This window comes from Macaca fascicularis, chromosome 3 (assembly GCF_037993035.2).
Source record: "Macaca fascicularis isolate 582-1 chromosome 3, T2T-MFA8v1.1".
Classification (NCBI taxonomy): domain Eukaryota; kingdom Metazoa; phylum Chordata; class Mammalia; order Primates; family Cercopithecidae; genus Macaca; species Macaca fascicularis.
This window is the reverse complement of record NC_088377.1, coordinates 179,253,981-179,274,138: the sequence shown is the minus strand read 5'-3', so window position 1 is coordinate 179,274,138 and position 20,158 is coordinate 179,253,981. Positions and strand designations below refer to the sequence as shown.

The following is a 20,158-nucleotide window of genomic DNA, read 5'->3' as shown; positions in this document are numbered from 1 at the left end:
TAAGACATCATTAGAGGAGGACCTAGACATTGGTTTCCTTGAAATGAGGTTTAATTTTCCCTGAACCATACCCACTCTCTTGGGCTAGTATCTCTATGTCCTATCAAAGGTTAGAGATGCAGTTGGGAACCATGAAACATGGAAATGTAATTGGTTCCATGATTTTGGCCACCTGAGCACAACATATTAATTAGTTTCAAATATATTTTGTCATGACAGTCCACATATAAGATGCGTTTATTAAATCATTATAAGCTCTCTTTCCTAGGGCACACAGAAGCTTGTAAGTTATCTATTTCTTTAAGGAGCTGATGATCCAGTTAAGACATAGCCTGTTCCTATTCCAGTCTATGTATAAATTATTATTAATGGGGACTTCAGAGATTATCTAATATTACTTCCTATTTCACTAAATAGAAAAGAGAGGTCAAGGAAGCTTAAAGTGAACTTTTCTAAAGACATCTTGTTTGTTAATGACACAAAAGGAACAAATGGAAAATGATTTAAGCAACATTAACTGCATGTGACTTCTAAATTGAGTGGCTCAGACTGCAGTGCTATGGTATTTCAGAGGTAAGCAGTGACTTGGGAGCGATAAGGAAATGGTGTCATGGACATGGCTGAAATCAAAGATGGACACTACTTAGTTATGCAGAGGAGAGAAGACTGGAAGGACTGTCCTTTTCCTGCTCTTTACTGTGGCAGATTCCTGTGTGGCAAATTCTTGTTCATCCTTCAAGGCTCAGTGGTGCCTTTCTGAACCATTTCTGGAGATCAATCATCCTGTCCACTATGCCCCGATAGCCCTTGGTACACATTTGCATGATATGAACTGCAACATAACTGCTCTATGTGCATCTTCACTGTTGGGATACAGGTCCATCATTGAATCTGTGATTGCTAGAATACAGCACATAGTTAAATAATTGTATAATAGGATTAGAAGAACAGATGTCATGATGCCGATTATTCATTTTGAGGACAATATGATGAGTGGTGCATGCATATTAAGTTATTGGAAATGTGATTAGATAAAGATCAGAATGATCCTATGGAATCATGTCTCCAAGAAACAGGATACTTCATATTGAAGACTTTGGATTTATGCAATGGAAACTAGTTTTTTTGCTGTTTAAAATATTTTAGGTTAAAAAACCTTTTGGCTTTTGAACAGAGGAGTAATATGGTGGAATGTAATGTGCATATGACTCGGTTGGGAATCGTGTTACAACGCAGATTCTGCTTCAGTAAGTCGGGGTGGGCCGTAAGATGCCGCATTCGTAACAAGCTCGCAGGTGCTGATACTGCTGCTCAGAGAACCATACTCTGGTTAGCAGGAGCTTACTGTGATCAATAGAAAAATAGATATTTTTTGTTAAATCCTGAGTTTTGCCTTTTCGTAATTTACTTATTCTATTCACCTGCTTTTAACTATAAAAGCATTCCTGTCTCTTTCCCTCTTTGAAACTTAGGCTTTAGACTTTTTTTTTTTTTTTTTTTTTCATTTTTAACTTGCTTAGTCTTCTGTTTTTTAAGTAAATGACTGGGCAGTATTGCCACCTACTGGCAAGAAAAACAGCTTTTTTCTTTATGTAATATTTTACTTGTGTAAGGAAAACATTTTGAAGGAATGTATTGGGATGAACATATGTAAGGACTGCTTCTATGTGTTTCTTTTAAGAAATCCCATATTTTAAAACTCTTTAATTTTTTTCTAAATTGATACATTATTTTTGTACATACTTATGGAGTACATATGCTATTTTGATACATTTATGGCATGTATAATGGGTATTTAGCACATCTATCACCTCAAACATTTGTCATTTCTTTTTCTTTGAAATATTTCAAATCTTCTAGTTATTTTGAAAGGTACAATATACTGTAGTTTAGTATAGTCACCCCACTGTGCAAACACTAGAACCTTTTTCTTCTATGTAGTTGTATGTTTGTACTCACTATCCAACCTCTGGTCATTCCCCACCCCCACCACACCCTTCCCAGCCTCTGGTAACTATCATTCTACTCTCTACCTCTGTCAGATCCACTTTTTTTAGCTCCTCTACATATGAGTGAGAGCATGCCAATTTTTGTCTTTCTGTGCCAGGTTTATTTCGCTTAACATAATGACCTCCAGTTCTATCTTTGTTGCTGCAGATGACAGGATTTCATTCTTTTTTATGGTCAAATAGTATTTCATTACGTATATGTATCACGTTTTCTTTATCCATTCTTCTGTTGATGAACACCTAGGTTGCTAAATCTCTTCTTTTAAACTTCGCAGTAGTTGTCTCTTTGTTTTTCCAACACTCTTAAGGTAGAGATGACACTGGGTGTTTTGCAAAGCTGTAGAGCTTGGTAGCGCTGCTGCTATTGTATTATTGGGATTTGAATTATTTGAGGAATCAGGGACCAAAATTTCAACTTTTTTTTTTTTTTTTTTTTTGAGACGGAGTCTTGCTCTGTCACCCAGGCTGGAGTACAGTGGCACGATCTCAGCTCACGGCAACCTCCACCTCCCGGGTTCAAGCAATTCTCTTGCCTCAGCCTCCCAAGTAGCTGGGATTACAGGCATGTGCCACCACACTAGGCTAATTTCTGTATTTTTAGTAGAGACGGGGTTTCACTGTGTTGGCCAGACTGGTCTGGAATGCCTGACCTCAGGTGATCTGCCTGCCTCGTCCTCCCAAAGTGCTGGGATCATAGTACTATGCCCAGCCAAGAATTTCAACTTTGAATACCTCCTTCTGTGGAAAGAGATAGTAAGTAGAAGATAAAGTTTACTCCAATGCAATCCCCTCCTATGTGTGGAAACTTTCGAGTACTAGAGAAATAGGCCCCCTCCCTTACACTTCTGTTTGCCTTAATGTCAAAACTTAGATTTTTCTTTGAGGTCCTGGCCTCATTAGCATATTTCTGAGTTTTATAGAATCCTGTGATGTTTCTCAGTATTTCCTGCTTTCACACTGGCTCTCCCTCACGTTCTCTCATGACTTTCTCTTCCAGTGACCTAGACTTTAACTTCAGGGTAAAGCAACGTTCTGACCTCTAGGATGATTCTAGCTGATCATCCCCCAGAGCCGAGGGATCCAGACCCTGGCTTTGCATGCTGTTCGATGTGGAATCCTAGGGTAGAGGTATGGCAGGAGTTGGATCCTTGGATTAAAAGCCCCAGGTCTTTATCAGTAGGGTGATCAAGGAAGAGGTATCCAGTCTGTGGACAGACTCATGCCAGCTGAGTTTACACCACCATTTGGGAATAGGCTTTCTCAGACTAGGGTCACCTCTCCTAAGTTGGGGGCCAGTCACATCAAGGTGAGGAGAAGTGGAAGACAGAAAGAGTAAATAACTTCAGATGAGAAATTTTAGTCCCAAAACTGTTTCTAAATAATTGGACAAACAACTTTAATGAAGTACTTACTTTTCTTCAGTACTGGAAACTTCGCAACCGAGTGATAATTCAAGGATAATTATGTTTAGATAAAAGTTTAGGCTCCTAAGGTTTAGAGTAGGCAGGGAAGAGGGCAGAGGGCAGTCAATAGATGAGGACACTTGTCAAAATCTAACCTCAAGATCTTCTTATCCAGCCAGCCTCAACAGATGGAATTAAAACAACCAAATGATGAATCTATGGAAAGTCCTGTTTCTGAAATCATAATATTGGTGGGAGAACTGGGCAGCTAAGACCCAAACTAGCCCCTGTGATAGGTCTGGCTCCTTAGTCTGTAGCCAGAGTGATGCATAAAAAAAGTCAGTTTGGAGAAAAAAAAAAAAAAAAAAAGGTGGTCTGAATCTCTTAATTAAGACTTTTCAATGACTCCTTGTTTTCTATAAATCTCAAGCTCTGAAACTTCATCTATTTGGGGTGGAAAGAAAGACTTTACTTATTTTTCAAGACACATTTCAGATATTTTACTTACAATGCCTTCTAATCTCTCAACTTGGGCTAAGAGTGTTTCCTCTGGGTACTCATCCTCCTCAGCAGACATCTGTATCAGAGAAGTTCTCATCTTTAGTGAATTAATTTATTTTGTTTTGCTCTCCTTCCAGTAGATTCTGAGATCCTGATGGTACACATGGACAGAGTAGGGGCCCAATACGTATTATTGAATAAGTGATGCATTCTGTTTGGATTGTTTGAAGCAGTTTGAAATAATTATTTCTTAAGCCCTTCCTCTCATTAATGTATTTTCCTCTGGCCTTTCTTATCATCTGGGCAGTTGTTCTTTCTATAATCTAGACAATGCCTGCATGATATAAACCAAGACTTAGTAACATAGCAGAGTTTCAGCCTACACTAGAGTTATGGTGCTTTGATGAAGATTGATGTGCTGTTTGAACGGATCAATTCTTGATTGCTTCTCCACACCCCCAACAACTGTCACTAGGTTTTCCTTTATGAATAATGCACAGAACTTCCTTCTGAGAGCAAGATCATCTCTGTCTTGTTCATCTGTGTATTTCTCTGTATTCTCTTACCTAAAACCGTGCCTGTCACATAGTAGGTGAATGAATGACTCTTGTTAAATCCAGCCACTTTTTGGGAATTTGTATTCTCCTGTTGTACTCCCTCGCCAGTACCTGCTGCTTGGAAGAATAATGTTCTTTTCACTCCTTAGGAATACCCATTCTTATAATATCTATAAAACTTCTGTGGTCGGTGAGGTATATCTACAACAGCATGCATGGATTGGGATTGGCATATAAGCTGTTTTTTTTTTTTTCGTTTAGAGAAAATTGCACAAAAGTTGCAGTTTCTGTGTTTAGCATTATAGCATGTGATAACTATGAGAGTGTTGGAGACTTGTTAGTGAGTGACAAGTGTCTAAATGAGCAGATTTAATTGTACTATTGAGGAAGAAACAAATTACTCTTCTCCTGGTGAATTATTTGTGTAACCATTCAGTTACATTTAATAAATTACCTCTATTAAAGCTTTAAAGTGACTTAACCTAGAGGTAACAGCAGAGTTAATATAATTCGTTTAAATGTGTGAGTTAGATCTTTGTTTCTCCACCCACTAGGGGGAGCATTTTTTCAATGCTTTCTTTTAGACACTTATCATTTTTGGTAATAAATACCATATTTTGGAAAGAAGATTACTTTTTAAAATATGTAGTCATATCATGCCTGAATGTCAACTTCAACAGGGTAGCCATGCCTGGCTCTGCAAGTTATCTCTACACGATTGCAGGAATGTTATTCCAATAGACTACAATAGAAATGGCACCTCTGCGGCCACTCAGACCTTTTAGAGAAATTCAAGTTAAGGAAAACAATCTGTCAATGCTTTTTATTTTTATTTTGTGGAAGATGTTAATTACCTAGTAATGTTTGCATGATAGGGAGGCTGAAACTGAGATGTGCACTCTCCTATAGCAAAGGTGGAAAGGAGTAATTAACATCAACAATTCAAACTACTCTAGGAATCTAAAACTGAACACAAAATTTTCTTTTCTTTTCTTTCTTTTTTTTTTTTTTTGAGACAGAGTCTTTCTCTGTCGTCCAGGCTGGAGTGAAGTGGCGTGATCTCGGCTCACTGCAAGCTCCGCCTCCCGGGTTCACGCCATTCTCCTGCCTCAGCCTCCTGAGTAGCTGGGACTACAGGTGCCCGCCACCACGCCCAGCTAATTTTTTTGTATTTTTCGTAGAGACAGGGTTTCACCATGTTAGCCAGGATGGTCTTGATCTCCTGACCTCGTGATCCACCTGCCTTGGCCTCCCACAGTGCTGGGATTACAGGTGTGAGCCACCGCGCCCAGCCTGAACAAAGAATTTTCTAGCAAGTCAGTTGGAAATGTTTTATAAATTAGTTGGTCATTAAAATAACTCCTGTGTTACCTATTAAACATAAAAGATTATTCAAGATAATCCCAAACATACTTCATAACAAGGCTCAGCATGAGAAGAGGGAAAATGATCCAGTATTTAGTGTGTATATAGATCTAAATCTGCTTGAATTTGATAGGAAGCAAAATATGTCATTTGGTGAAACTGAAGGATTCGTTGTAATTATTAGATAGAGTGTGATTCCTAAAATTATAGCAAGCACATGATAAGGCAGAACTTTTAAATTATAGGTTTGGCTGGTACATGCAACAAAAGACCTGCACTGGCCCATGTAACAACAGGAGTAACAATGTGATAATTATAAGCTACACTTTACCGCTCACATTTGCAAGTGTAATTTAATGAATAGATTAACAGGCTGCAAAAAAGAAAAGGATTAACATTAGCAAAGGTCTGTTTTGTGCCACATGCTGTGCTAGATACGTGACTGTTACTGATTGATTTAATTCTCATATTCACCCTGGAAGGTGGACATCCTTTCTATTTTATATACTGTATTTCTGCAAGGTTATAAATACTCATGATTATTCAGAACACTGAAGTTAGTTTGACCTCAAATCTCATACTATGTCTGCTATACTAGGATGACTCTTAAATACAGTTTATTAGTTAAACAAGCCTTGGAATATTTTAAGAAAGAGCAATTGTGATATCTACTAAAACAACAATATTTTGAGCAACAAACTTGGCTCAACTGGTCAAATATTATTTGCTATGAGTGATAAAATGGGGCATCCTGCTCATTTTTAAAGCTCTTTTGGTATTGCTTGATAAAAAGGTTCTTCTTGAATTTCTTGTTTGCTCAATCCACTTTAAAAATGATCTCTAAAGTGACCTTATGTCTGCTATAATGATGATCTCTATAAATGTCACAGTTACTTAAAACGCCCCAAAAATGTTCAAGTGAGAGAGAAGTGTTTGGCTTAAACAAACCGGTATAGGCATGGAGATTGAAAATGTCAAAGTAAGCTGTAATCTTACTAAGGAAGTTTTATATATATATAAAATAACTGGGACCCTGGGATACTTTTGCTTCAGTTAGAAAAAAGTGTTTCTATAAAATTATATTGGCCGGGTGCGGTGGCTCACGCCTGTAATCCCAGCACTTTGGGAGGACGAGACGAGTGGATCACGAGGTCAGGAGATTGAGACCATCCTGGCTAACACGGTGAAACCCCGTGTCCCCTAAAAATAAAAAAAATAAAAAAGAAAAAAGACCAGGTGTGGTGGCAGGCGGCTGTAGTCCCAGCTACTCGGGAGGCTGAGGCAGGAGAATGGCGTGAACACGAGAGTCAGAGCTTGCAGTGAGCCGAGATCACGCCACTGCACTCCAGCCTGGGGGACAGAGCGAGACTCCGTCTCAAAAATAATAATAATAATAAAATAAAATAAATATGTAAATACAATTATATTAATACTTAGCTAATGCTGCCCATATTTTATATTATACAGACAATAATCTGCACAATAAAGTGAAAATTAATGTCAAATTACATAGGTTCACTAATAACTTTTCTGTATGGATTTTCATACATTAATGATAGTAAAATAAATATTCATTAAGGGCTTGCTGCATTTTAAACACTGTAATGTACTTCTCAAAAATTATGGCTTTTAACCTTGCAACAAGTCTGCAAACTGGGTATTCTTGTCTCTGTGTTAAAGAAAAGGTGGGTTGAGCTAAATGAAGTTAAGAAACTTGCCCAGAGTTACACAGGGGATAAACATCTAGCCTGACATTCAACCTACGTATATCCATGACCAAAGCTGGTGATTTTAACTACACTTCTATACTGCTTATAATTAGATATTATTTTATTTACTTATTCATCATTCATTCACTCACTCATTTTTATTTGTTGAGACAGGGTTTCACTCCTATCACTCAGGCTGGAGTGCAATGGTGCGATCTCGGCTCACAGCACACTCCACTTCCTCGGCTGGGACTAAAGGCATGCGTCACCACACCTGGCTTATTTTTGTATTTTTTGTAGAGACAGGATTTTTGTCATGTTGCCCAGGCTGGTCTCAAACTCCTGGGTTCAAGCAATCCACCTGCCTCAGTCTTCCAAGGTGCTGGGATTATAGGCATGAGCCACCATTCCCCGTGTATTATTTTAAATAAAAGGATTGATTTTTTTAAATGAGCAGTGGAAAATTTCTTCCTATTATTGCCTTTTTGTGTATTTATTTTTTACAGGGAACCAAAGTCCTGCAGATGTTCATGTGGTACCTGAATCCACGACAAGTCTTTGATCTTTCTCAGGAAGGGCCAAAAGATGCGTAAGTCTGGAAATAGTCTCCATGGTCCATAAGTATTTTAGGCAAGTGAGCACTTTCTGCTTCATTATCTGATTACCTTGTGAGGTATTTCCTGACCGTCTGTCATCTACTTTCTCACCTGTATCTCCTTCCTTTAAAACTTCATCTAAAGTTCTCTCCTACTCTTTCTTGGCTTAGTTCCCTTCAAAACATATCTTCTCAGCTATTAACTCAGGATACGTCTAGTGTGTTTGTTACTTACATGTGTGTAACTGCAGACTGTTCTCCACAAATCTGTGAATTGAGAAAGGACTCATTGTTTTTCTATTTCTTCATGTACAACTTTGGAGATGCACATTAGTGGGAATGTAAATGTATGTCTGTGGAGGGTGGAGCCATATTTGTTTACAAACATTTGAACTGAAAAGAGTGTATGTGTGCGCACGCGCGCCTGCGTGTGTACGAGAGACAGAATCAATTGATTATACCTGAGGACTCTGCACAAGTGTGGGGAAGACATATTAATTCCTGCTCAATCCCTTTTCTGAGCTTCTCAGAAATCTCATTCCCTGCTTTTGTTAGAAGTGTTTAAAACAAAGTCTAGATTGTAGGTGACCCATATCCTGTTTCTCCCCCTTGGTGGAGAGGCACACAGTGGAAAAGATGGACACTTCTGCTGTTCTCTGTCTCCCTGTTTTAAATTCATGGACTAGGATAGTTCAGATGTTATCTGATAAATGTTAGAACACAAGGATACCATTTATTTTTTAATAAGTAACAATGTCAGAAGGTGATTTCTAGATAAATAGTATTATTGTATAAAATGGATAAATTACTTATTTTAAGCATGTAGGAGATTAGGAAATATTAAAATTAATTTGTTATTTTCTTAATGTATAAATTTCTTTGCCAGTTGAGTTTGCTGCAAGATTCTTTCTCTCTCTGTCCCTATAATACACACACACACCGCCCCCCCCCCATATATTTATTTATTTTCTATACTTTATTGTGCTAAGGCAAATCTACTATCCTGGGATGTGCCATTTTAGGAGCTTATTTTCTTAAGATTTTATCACTTTAGTTAGACCCTAGAGAGACACTTCAGAGGTCACCATAAAGAACATGGTAGGACAGGAAATATTTTCAGAAGAAACCCATATTTTGTGATTTAAATAGGTGATATTTTCTCTATTACAGCCTCTCACAGCTTCACCTAAGCACAAGATTTAGCAGGAGCAGTGTCACTGCATTTTTCTGAGAGCCAAGAGGAAAGACAAAATGATCTTATTTCAAGCAGGGAAGTTTGAAATAAAGAAAAATCAGTCAATCTTCCCACTTTGGGTTGGAGGTAACAGTGGTGTGTAAGTGACTGAGCTGAGAGACAGACTAGATGGAATCGTAGATGTGATAGTAATGATAATGGGGAAGCCTCCCCATCTCGCTGAAAAAGATTTCTTAGGATTAAGAGTAGAAATTGTAAGTTAGAAAAAGTAAATACATCCAGGGAAAGCTAGTAAATATAAAGAGGGGGTATGTAAGGACTATTGATTGTCAATTAATGATGATTTTCTTGGGGAAAGGAGAAGAGGAAATGATGGGAAAAGGGAAAGAAAGAAGTCGAAACTAATGAGAAAAATAACGTTGACATGTAATAGAAGTTATGGGAAATAAAACTAGGACATCCTAAAATCCCTTAAATTCCAATGTTGAATTATTCATTCAAAAATAATGTCTGATGCCTACACCTGTTCCACTTGCGGGAGTCATTCCTCCTGTGGTTACTTGGGACCTATGATAGTATTGTCATCCTCACGATTATACATTTTCTCCAGTGGACACCACCCCTACCCATGTTGTCCTCTGCTTTCTCTCTGCTCTAGCCAGTGAAATGTTCTTTTGTTTACTTTTTCTTCTATTTCCTCTACAGGCTTGAATTGTATAGGAAAGTACCAAATCTGCGAATTCTGGCCTGTGGTGGGGATGGAACGGTAGGTCCCTGAAAGAGAATCCAGTTCTCTGCCAATTCTATATTTCTTATTGTTTTCTTGTGCCACTTCTTTTTATTCATTGCCCAGTCTTTCCAATCCCCTAACACACACAGATCTCTCATGTGAAACATAGCCCCTAAGAGTAACAAAGGACTTTGTTATTGTCCTTATGAATACATACTTGATCGTTCTAACGTGTGCTTCACTCCCTCAACTGTGCTGTATTCTTTCCTGTGCCATGAAGTAGGGATGTGGTCAAATCATTAAAATGAATATTATAGATAAATTCCTTTTAAAATATAAGCTGACCTGTTTCCTTTTTTTTTTTTTTTTTTTTTTTTTGCCGAGACAGAGTCTCGCTCTGTCACCCAGGCTGGAGTGCAGTGGCGCGATCTTGGCTCACTGCAAGCTCCACCTCCTGGGTTCACGCCATTCTCGTGCCTCAGCCTCCCGAGTAGTTGGGACTACAGGTGCCTGCCACCACGCCTGGCTAATTGTTTAGTAGAGCGTGGGTTTCACCGTGTTAGCCAGGATGGTCTCGATGTCCTGACCTCGTGATTCGCCCGCGTTGGCCTCCCAAAGTGCTGAGATTACAGGCATGACCATTTATTCTTAATAATTTGGCCATAGTAGGGAGAAATACGTGGACACAATTGAATTATTACTTTTTTTTTTACTAGTGGAACTAAAACTCAGAATATTGACTATTGTTTTGCCCTAAAGATTATTAATTGGTCCTATTTATATTCTTTTTTGTTGATACATTTTACATGTATATGGACTATGTGTGATATTTTGTTATATGCATAGAATGTATAATGTCAAGGTTTGGAGGTATCCATTACCTAGATGATAATTTCTATGTGTTGGGAACATTTCAAGTTCTCTTTTCTAGCTACTTTGAAATACATAATACATTGTTGCTGACTCTGCCATTGAACATTAGAACTTATTCCTTCTATCGGACTGTATGTTTGTATTCGTTTATGAAAAAAACGTGGAATTGGGCTGAAGGTTAATATGATAGATATATTTTTTCCTGTTTATTATGCCTCATCTGTTTTCTTCATTTGGCCTCTACTTGTAGTGATATATTTAACAAAGTAAAGAATTGAGAATCATGACATTTAGATTGTATTGTCTGGTTCTTTTTCTTCTGGATTTGGAATCTGATCTCATAGGATCTATGATTGTATCATGAACTATCTTTAGCTTTTCTCTAATTTCTCTAATTAGAATGTTTTATTCTCAAAGGTAGCAACAAAATCTTCCAATACTATCTCTCTTAGCACATAAGCACTTAATGTAGGGTTGGATGCACATTATATACCAATAAATGCAATCACAATGAAATAGAACTGTGATTTTTATCGGTCTTTCAGATACTCTGTGGAGAATAAAAACAATGTTCAGTTGGGAAAAATAGTCTTTATCTTTCTTCAAGGTTTATATTACACAATATTAGTTTATAAAATGCATTATAATGTCTTACAGCAAAGAAGCCAAACCTATTTAACTTTTTAAAATCCAACGGTTTTCAAAATTATTTGGCCATGGAATTTTTTTCCCACACAATACCAATTTTCAATTGATTTTATCGTTCTAGGGAGACATATTTAAGGGATGTGCTAGGGCAAAATTTCCCAACTTTCTTTAGTAAGAATTACATCCGAATGAACCCTCTGAGGATGGATATACTGTGTTCTTCCTAACTCAAGCATCCCCCAGCTTAGTTATCTTTAATGAAAGGGTAAACTCATTGTGATTCTGTACCATACCCATAGTTATCTTCCTTATTTTAGCATCTACTTGCCTTCTCATATGACTTCAGATGTCACTCACATCTTTTCTCCTTTTCTAAACCTCAGTGACAAAAACAGGTAAGTTGAGGATGTCGTCCTTCCTCTTTCTTAACTCAAATTCATATAAGCTACGCATAACATCCCCAGATCTTGGACTTCTTTGTTGCCTTGGGTGCTCCACCTCCCAGGCCTCCCCTTCTCCATGGAACCTCCCACTCTACCTCTCCCTCCCTCATTCTCTCTCCTTTCTTCTTTCTTTTCTTTTTTTATTCTTTCCTTTTTTTTTTTTTTTTTTTTAGACGGAGTCTGGCTCTGTCACTCAGGCTGGAGTTCAGTGGCATGATCACTGCTCACTGCAACCTCTGCCTCCCAGGTTCAAGTGATTCTCTTGCCTCAGCCTCCCGAGTAGCTGGGACGATAGGCATGTGCCACCACACTGGGCTAATTTTTGTATTTGTAGTAGAGACAAGCTTTCACCATGTTAGCCAGGAGGGTCTTGATCTCCTGACCTCGTGATCCACCCGCCTTGGGCTCCCAAAGTGCTGGGATTACAGGTGTGAGCTGGGAAGACATGCCCGCCTGTCTTCCTTCTTTACTCAGCAGATATGTGGAGGAAGCACTGTGCTAGGTCATGTAGTATTGAGATACTCTCTGCAATTAGGTGAATATTTGAAAGTATGGGATTCCAATGAATAAAGGATAAAGAGGAAAGACAGCCAAGTCCACACACTTGTGAAACCTATAATTATGGGGTCTGAGCCAAAGTCCAAAAGGAAAATAAATGAAAAAATAGAAGAATAGGACAACCACCAGTCTGTTCTGGCAAGTAAACAAACCAAAAAAGGAGTTTCAAGAAAGAGGCAGTAGTTAACGTTTTTAAGGAGACACTGAAAAGTTACCATTGCATATGGAGTTTCAAGAAAGCAGTTTCAATAGAGTATCTGGGGCAAAACCCAGAATGATGAGTAAGTAAATGTTGGTACAATCTTAATAAATTCCTAATGGCCAGATCCGATTACAGTTTCGAATGTCTGTGATCTCTCTGATGTCATTGTCAGCCTCTTGACATGTAGACTACCTCCTTCTACTTTTCATATCCAGTCTTTTCAAGCAACTCTTCATTAATGATACCATAATTTATGAGTATTCCATAAGGGTAACTAATTTTTTTTCATGTGGTAGGTACTTTTTCCTCTTAGGGACATTATCTATATTTTAACTTCTGTTTTTACCTCCTCTGATGTAATTCACAAATGTACTAGTCATTTACACTTGGGTGTCCCATGGCCACTTGCATTCAGCATGCCTAAAATAAAAGTAGTACATTTACCCTAGAGTTGGTGCATTTAGACTAATTATTTTTGTCAGTGGTAACATCTGCAGTTAAAATACTCAGAATCAAGACTTTGCTTATCTGGTACCTTATGTAAACCCAAGTTTAATTTACCTTGTTAGAATAAGAGGTTTTGTGAAAAACATGGGGTATATGAAATGTTTATCATGGTATGTGACTGATATTTTTTTGTTTTGTTTTGTTTGTTTTCTATCACTGTAGAAGCTGGCAGAATGCTGCCAGTAAAGTGACAAAGCTCAGGGAGAAATCAGAAATTAAATATTTTTGACTGACTAGGATGAGGCTGTATTACCCCATAACCAAATTAGTTTAAATTAAGAGTATTATTTAAGATATAGAAAGTATTATTTAAGGTATAGAAAGTTTGCACTACTTTGGAAAAAAGTTCTTAGCCTTCAATATTAGCTACTTTAATTGTATGTTACTACATGAAAGGCCAGGTATGGTGACTCACGCCTATAATCCCAGCACTTTGGGAGGCTGAGGTGAGCACATCACTTGAGGTCAGGAGTTTGAGACCAGCTTGGCCAACCTGGTGAAACACCATCTCTATTAAAAATACTAAAATTAGTTGGGCATGGTGGTTCATGCCTGTAATCCCAGCTACTTGGGAGGTTGAGGTGGGAGAATTGCTTGAACCCAGGAGGTGGAGGTTGCAGTGAGCCAAGATTGCACTACTGCACTCCAGCCTGGGTGACACAGTGAGATTCTGTCTCAAAAACAAACAAACAAACAAAAACAAAAACAAAACTAAGGAAGCAGAGGGATACATTCCCCAATAATGCACTTGGAAGTAACCTTTGGCAGGTTCCTTAACCTCTTTTGAGACTTCCTAAATCTACAAAGAAATGCATTCAGATCTCTAAGGTTCTTATAGCTGTAGCATTATAGTAGTATAGACTATTGTTCAAGATAACTTTAATGCAAGCCACATTTGTACAATTTTGAATTTTCTAGAAGGTACTTTTAAAAAGGTAAAAAGCAAGTGAAATTAATTTATAATATATTTTATTTGTCTAAAATAGTATCGTTTCAATATGTGTTAATTTATAAACATTAAGATATTTTATGTTCTATTTGTACAGTCTTCAAAATCTAGCATACATTTTATACTTACAGCACATCCAATTTGGATGAGCTATATTTGAGTGCTGGATCACCACGTGTGGCCAATGGCTGCTGCGTTGGGCAGTGCAGGTGTAGTCTCTTTGTTACTGGCTTGTACAATTCAGAGGCTGTCACATAGTTACAGCTGTCAGATGGTCTGATTCCATTTTCAGATCTCTTGGCTTCAATAAAATTCAGCTAACTCAAGAATGATCTCAAACCTTCATGTTTGTAAATGAGAAATAGCCTGTCCTTGGTCATGTGATAAATTTGTATATTCTCACTTCCTTGGCCACATTGACACCTATTCAACTCCCAATGGCTGTCACCCTGCTGAAATATTGACGAGCACATGAACTGATTTCCTCAGGTACCCTCATTATGGCTCCTTAAGGTGTGACCTATGGTCCCTATCTATCTGGCTCCTGACTTTGGTGAACTTGGCTGGATCTGCAAGTCTACCTTTAAACATTTTAATTATTTCCGAAAGGCCTGATGTTAAATTGACTCCAGCCATCCACTTCATGCTTACTTCTTGTTCTATTGGCTTCCCTAGATGAAAAGACATCTAAAATGGTAGGTATCCCCATGCCCTGACTCACCACAGCTAATGCAAAGAAAGAAGTATTATTTTCCTTTAATCGATATGGACAATCATCTCTCATCCTAAGCCCCTTTCCTCATTCATCCTCAGCCTAGTTATATTTCATAGTCTCTCATGAGTAAGCACACAGTGTACCCTCAGTGTGGATTCTATAGTGTTTCAAGAAAAGGTCATATTCTGACTTTTATCTTGATTTCTTTTGGGCTAATTTTAAGCACATTTCTTTTAACATATGTTGGCTTTATTAAGTGCAAACGTACATTAAAGTATCAAAAGGAGGAATCATCATGCACATATTCAAAAGGGTCCCCCAGTCATCCAATACTGTGTGGTCATTTTCTTTCAGAGTTCAGCAAAACTCTTGTTTTCCTTTGATTTCCCAAAGTGAGTGTCCTTCACTTTTTGGCCTGCATGTACTACAAGGCAGTGCAACGTGCATCTGTTTTGTTGGAAGAAATATCAGTTCGCTGTCATCTCCACTCTTCAGCCACCCCCATGTTATACTGCAGAATGAAAATATTGCTCAAAATGCACTCGGTAAACATTCAGTGACAACGAATGCTAAAAACGGCCAGATGGTGGCAGCATTGACCAGCTGCTGCTGTGCATGGCTGCTCAGGGACAAAGCGGAGGACCTGGTGTTCTCAATCTGTCATCCCTGCTTTTCCTAGGAAGGAAGGAAAGAACTTTGCAAGCTGGGAAATCATTAGGCCCAATCGGGATAACTTTCTTCAGTTCTGGTGGAAAATATACCAAGTGCAATATGTCGCAATTAATTAAATAACGTAATTGAAAGGGTGCCAGGTGAGCCGGTGGAGATGATTTGGGAAAATACGAAAGCCGTGGCAGAGTTCCTGCCCATGGAACCTTTCAATGTGCAGTGTGGACTTCAGGTGGAAACAGGTTCTGGATTACTGTAAAGACAGAGCTTCCAGTAACAGCTTTAAGATCTTTTGTAAAGTTTTTCTCTAAGGACAAAGACACAGATTGTTTCCCAAGATTTTTTTATGTCTCCTGCTATTGTAAGTGTGTATTTGTTTCCATTTTGTTTTTTGTAGCCCCTTTTTACTGCAGGGCAGCTCTGCTTTCACTGTTCTTTATAGTCTGCAAAAGAAAGGCTTCCTGATTTGATGGCAGCCAAAGGTGGGGCTGATTTGCAAACTCAGGGCTCAACTTTAAGTGGAGAAATGGGAAGAGGACATTTTGCTTCTAGGAAACCGGGCCTTTATTGACGAAGTGAGAAAAGAGGAAGAAAATCTAGCTGAGTCATAGTAGCTAATGTTAGTTTAGCATTTCCTGTTTGTCAGGCACTAGCTAAGCAGTGTCTACACATGAGTCGATGAAACAACTCTAAAAGACAGGCATTATTATTACTTTTGCTGTACAGATGTGAGAGGAGCTTGGAGAGATTAAATGACTTGCCTAAACTCACCAGCCAGTTTGTGGTGGGGCTGAGCTCCCTGCTGCTCAGTACCCCACACTTCTGCGCTGTGCTGTCTTCCGGGGACACCGGCTGTTGGGGAGTGCTGATAGAGCTGCTGGCTGAGAAAAACTATTCAGGAGCTGTGGAGGGGGCGATATAGACCCACCTCAGCCAGAGAACTATTAGCCTAATGTCGGTTGTCTGTGGGAGAATTTCAAGACAAAACAAAATCTGTGCTGTGAAAGGCAGGAGGCCTTTGATGACTCCAAGGGTGATGGAATGATGAAATGCAAGATTTTCTGCTTATATTCAGGAGACAGTGACATATTTGATCATTTGGCTACAGAAAAAAGGAGACAATCTATTTATCTGGTTCATAAAGCAAATCGATGAATGAGGGGCAAAGCACCTTTACATTCACACCCTGTGTACTTGTGCTTTTCTGCATAGACGAAGGGTAAAAGGAGAAGCGATGGTGAGAAATCCAGGCACCCTGTCGACTCTGCCTTTGTGAGGAATCGTAGTTCAGTATCACGAGAACTCCTGACAACCTTCTCTGAGAAAACAGATAGGAACACAGCGTAGAAGATTTGAATGAGAGCTGTTAGAAGACAGCATCAGCTGGGCGCCGTGGCTCATGCCTGTAATCCCAGCACTTTGGCGGGTGGATCACTTTGAGCTCAGGAGTTTGAGACCAGCCTGGACAACATGGCAAAAGCCCCCCGTCTCTACAAAAAAATGCAAAAATTAGCCAGGTGTGGTGACTTGCACCCGTAGTCCCAGCTGCTAGGGAGTCTGAGGCTGGAGAATGGCTTGAGCCCACGAGGTGGAGGCTGCGGTGAGCTGAGATTTCACCACTCCAGACTGGGCAACAGAGTGAAACTCTGTCTCAAAAAAGACAAAAAAAAAAAAAAAAAAAAAAAGACACAGCATCGATTCATAGAGGTTGTGGGACACGTCACGTACTTCAAAGTCATTTGGAAATTGTTTCCATGGGCAGTCAATTAACCCCTAACGTTCCATCTGTTTCAGTATTAGCATTCCTCCTGCAATGTGAAATTGTTTCTTTGCAAGCTCATCTTCACAGAAAGTTGCTTTATTTGATTTTACTTTTCTATCTCTGAATCACTTTGGTTTCTAGTAATATTGAATTGTTTTCAGGACTTTCAGATGAGAGCTGGGTTTTTCTATAGATTCTTATGACTCGATCCTGGGGAGATGACAGGTGTATGTCATTGGGCTTGTGGGAAGTCGGGTCGAGCACTTACCAGAGTGAGGCTTTCTGGGCTTCTTTCAGCCCTAGCAGGTCTCACCTTTCTGTGGGCCATGACCTTAGACTGGTTTTCACATTCTGCCCTCCTTTCTTCCTCCCTGCTGAGAGAGCCTCGTTCCAGGACAGCTTGCTGTCGGTCGGGGACGCACTTTTATTTCTCCATTATCAGGCAAAAGGCAACATCCTGGCTTCCTCTGTTGTTTGCAAGACCAGGAGCCAAGCTGAGCCAAGCTTTTACCCCGGCTCTGCCACTTTGTATTTATTTCTGGCCCTTTGAAGCTGTGTCTTTTCTTTTTCTTTTTTCTTTTCTATCATTGTTATGTCTGAGTGAAATGGGATATTGAAAGTGTAAACTCATAGCATTTTCTTTACCCAGAAAAGAGAGACATGTTTCAAGCGAGCATAAGAAAAATGTCTAATTTAAATCTGCCTGAAAGAAAATGGGCTGACTTGTAAGTACAAATCATAAAGGAGAGGTTGAATGATCGTCTCTTAGAGAAGCTTTAAAGAGAATGCCTTCTTCTTCCTTATTCGGAAGGGGTGGTGAATTAGATTTCTACTAAGTTCTCTTGTGGGTCTGTGAGTCTGGCTCTATTCAGGGCTGTTGTTTCTGCAGTTGGTGATCCCAGATGGTGGGCTTTTTCTGAGTGTTTATGTCCTTTTTATGGCCTTTAAGACCCCTTCTTGCAGTTTATTAGAACTGTCTACTTTTACTGTGTTTAATTTGTGCTTTTAGCAGTGCAGAAACAATGTCAAGTACAAACATCAGAACTAATTTAGCATCAGGCATTTTTGTTTGGACTTCAGTAGCAAGCTTTCTTGGTATTGCACGTAAAAGAAGAGACTAAAGAAGCTCTGGGTCAGAATCTAAGGGTCTGTCTCGGAGCAAGTTCCCCAGTTTAGGGAAATGGACAGACTTTTTGACATTTATAGGTCTGGATTTTTAGTTACCACACGGGGTGAACCGTGTGGTCTGCCTTTTTAGAAGATAAACACAATTTTAGACATAATTGGTAGACAAGCAAGTTTTACAACCTGGGAAGTCATCTTTGTGGAGGAGAAAGAATTTTAGATGGAAGTCAGGAGAACCAGCGTTACCATGACTCTGATACTTCTAATCATTTAGTCTTGAGAAAATTACGTGGTTTTTTTGCACCTTAGTTTATCAATCTTCAAGTTCACTGAATTTGATTAAGCAATGTTTAAGGTTTCTTCATCTCCACAGGTTCTAAAAATCACATGCCACTGCTTCCAGGAGTGTCTGGCCGTATCCAGAAGGGGGTTAAGGCTCCCTACACCTTAGCAGTTAAGGGGTTGGCCACTGGCATTAGGCATTCCTATTTTTGAATGCCATTTCTATCATGTAAGCCATGTGATACTAAGGAGGTCACTTACCCTTCCAATTCTCTGTTTCCTTATCTATAAGATGGAAATGAAAATTATATTAGTATCTATTTTACAGATAATGTTTTAAAGTTTAATACAAGAATTCATTAAAGGACTTTGCTCAGGCATGGCACATAGAAAGGCATCAGTATGGGCTGGGTGCGGTGGCTCACGCCTGTAATCCCAGCACTTTGGGAGGCCGAGGCAGGTGGATCACGAGGTCAGGAGATTGAGACCATCCTGGCTAACATGGTGAAACCCCATCTGTACTAAAAATACAAAAAATTAGCCAGGCATGGTGGCGGGCGCCTGTAGTTCCAGCTACTTGGGAGGCTGAGGCAGGAGAATGGTGTGAACCCAGGAGGCGGAGCTTGCAGTGAGCTGAGATCATGCCACTGCACTCCAGCCTGGGTGACAGATCAAGACTCCATCTCAAAAAAAAAAAAAAAAAAAAAAAGAAAGGCATCGGTATGTCCATCTTTGTCTTACTGTGAACTTCTTGAGAGCAATCTTTCTACCTTATCTGTCACAGTCTAGCTCATTTATCTCTTATTTTGATTGCTTCGTTATGGGTTTTATATGAAGTAGTGTTCAATAAATGAATGATCTAGTATTTTCAAGAAGCATGACTCATACAAATATAGAATGAATACATGTCAAAAAATTTGCTTAGCTCTTTAATGAGGGAACCTACAAGATAGTAAAGCTGATTTATCAGAACTAGAGAAAAAGAATTATGTACTTCATATCAAAATAATTTTTCTAAATTTGATGCAAAACTGATCAAAGTCCTATGACAGAATAAAACTATAAACTTTAAAGCAATCATCTCTTCTTGACATTTGTGTCTCTATAGGACGGAAATCTATGTTAACCTACAGTTACACAGTTCTTAGATAGGTCTGTGAAACACTATTTTAGTATGACATTATAAGGACATTCAAGTCCTTTTTTGCCATTTCCAAGTTTTGGTCAATTTTTCTAATTAGTTATAAGACTAAACCCGAAGTATTATTTATCTTAGAAAAAGATTAAACAGGTATATGATTCTAGTTTATAAGTATCAATTTCCTGCCTAAACTTATAATATATACTAGGTCTGTCCATAA

The 20,158-nt window shown here is 38.8% G+C and overlaps 1 protein-coding gene across 31 annotated transcripts in view; it reads left to right on the top strand.

Annotated features, from left to right (window-relative positions):
• Positions 1-20,158, top strand: part of DGKI (diacylglycerol kinase iota) — a 459,668-nt gene that overhangs the window by 238,520 nt on the left and 200,990 nt on the right. For all 31 annotated transcript variants that reach the window (XM_015448096.4, XM_065542619.2, XM_015448091.4 and 28 more), the window contains 2 exons: positions 8,051-8,133; positions 10,040-10,100. In XM_015448096.4, the coding sequence (XP_015303582.2) occupies positions 8,051-8,133; positions 10,040-10,100 (144 nt within the window). The remainder of the gene's footprint in view (positions 1-8,050; positions 8,134-10,039; positions 10,101-20,158) is intronic.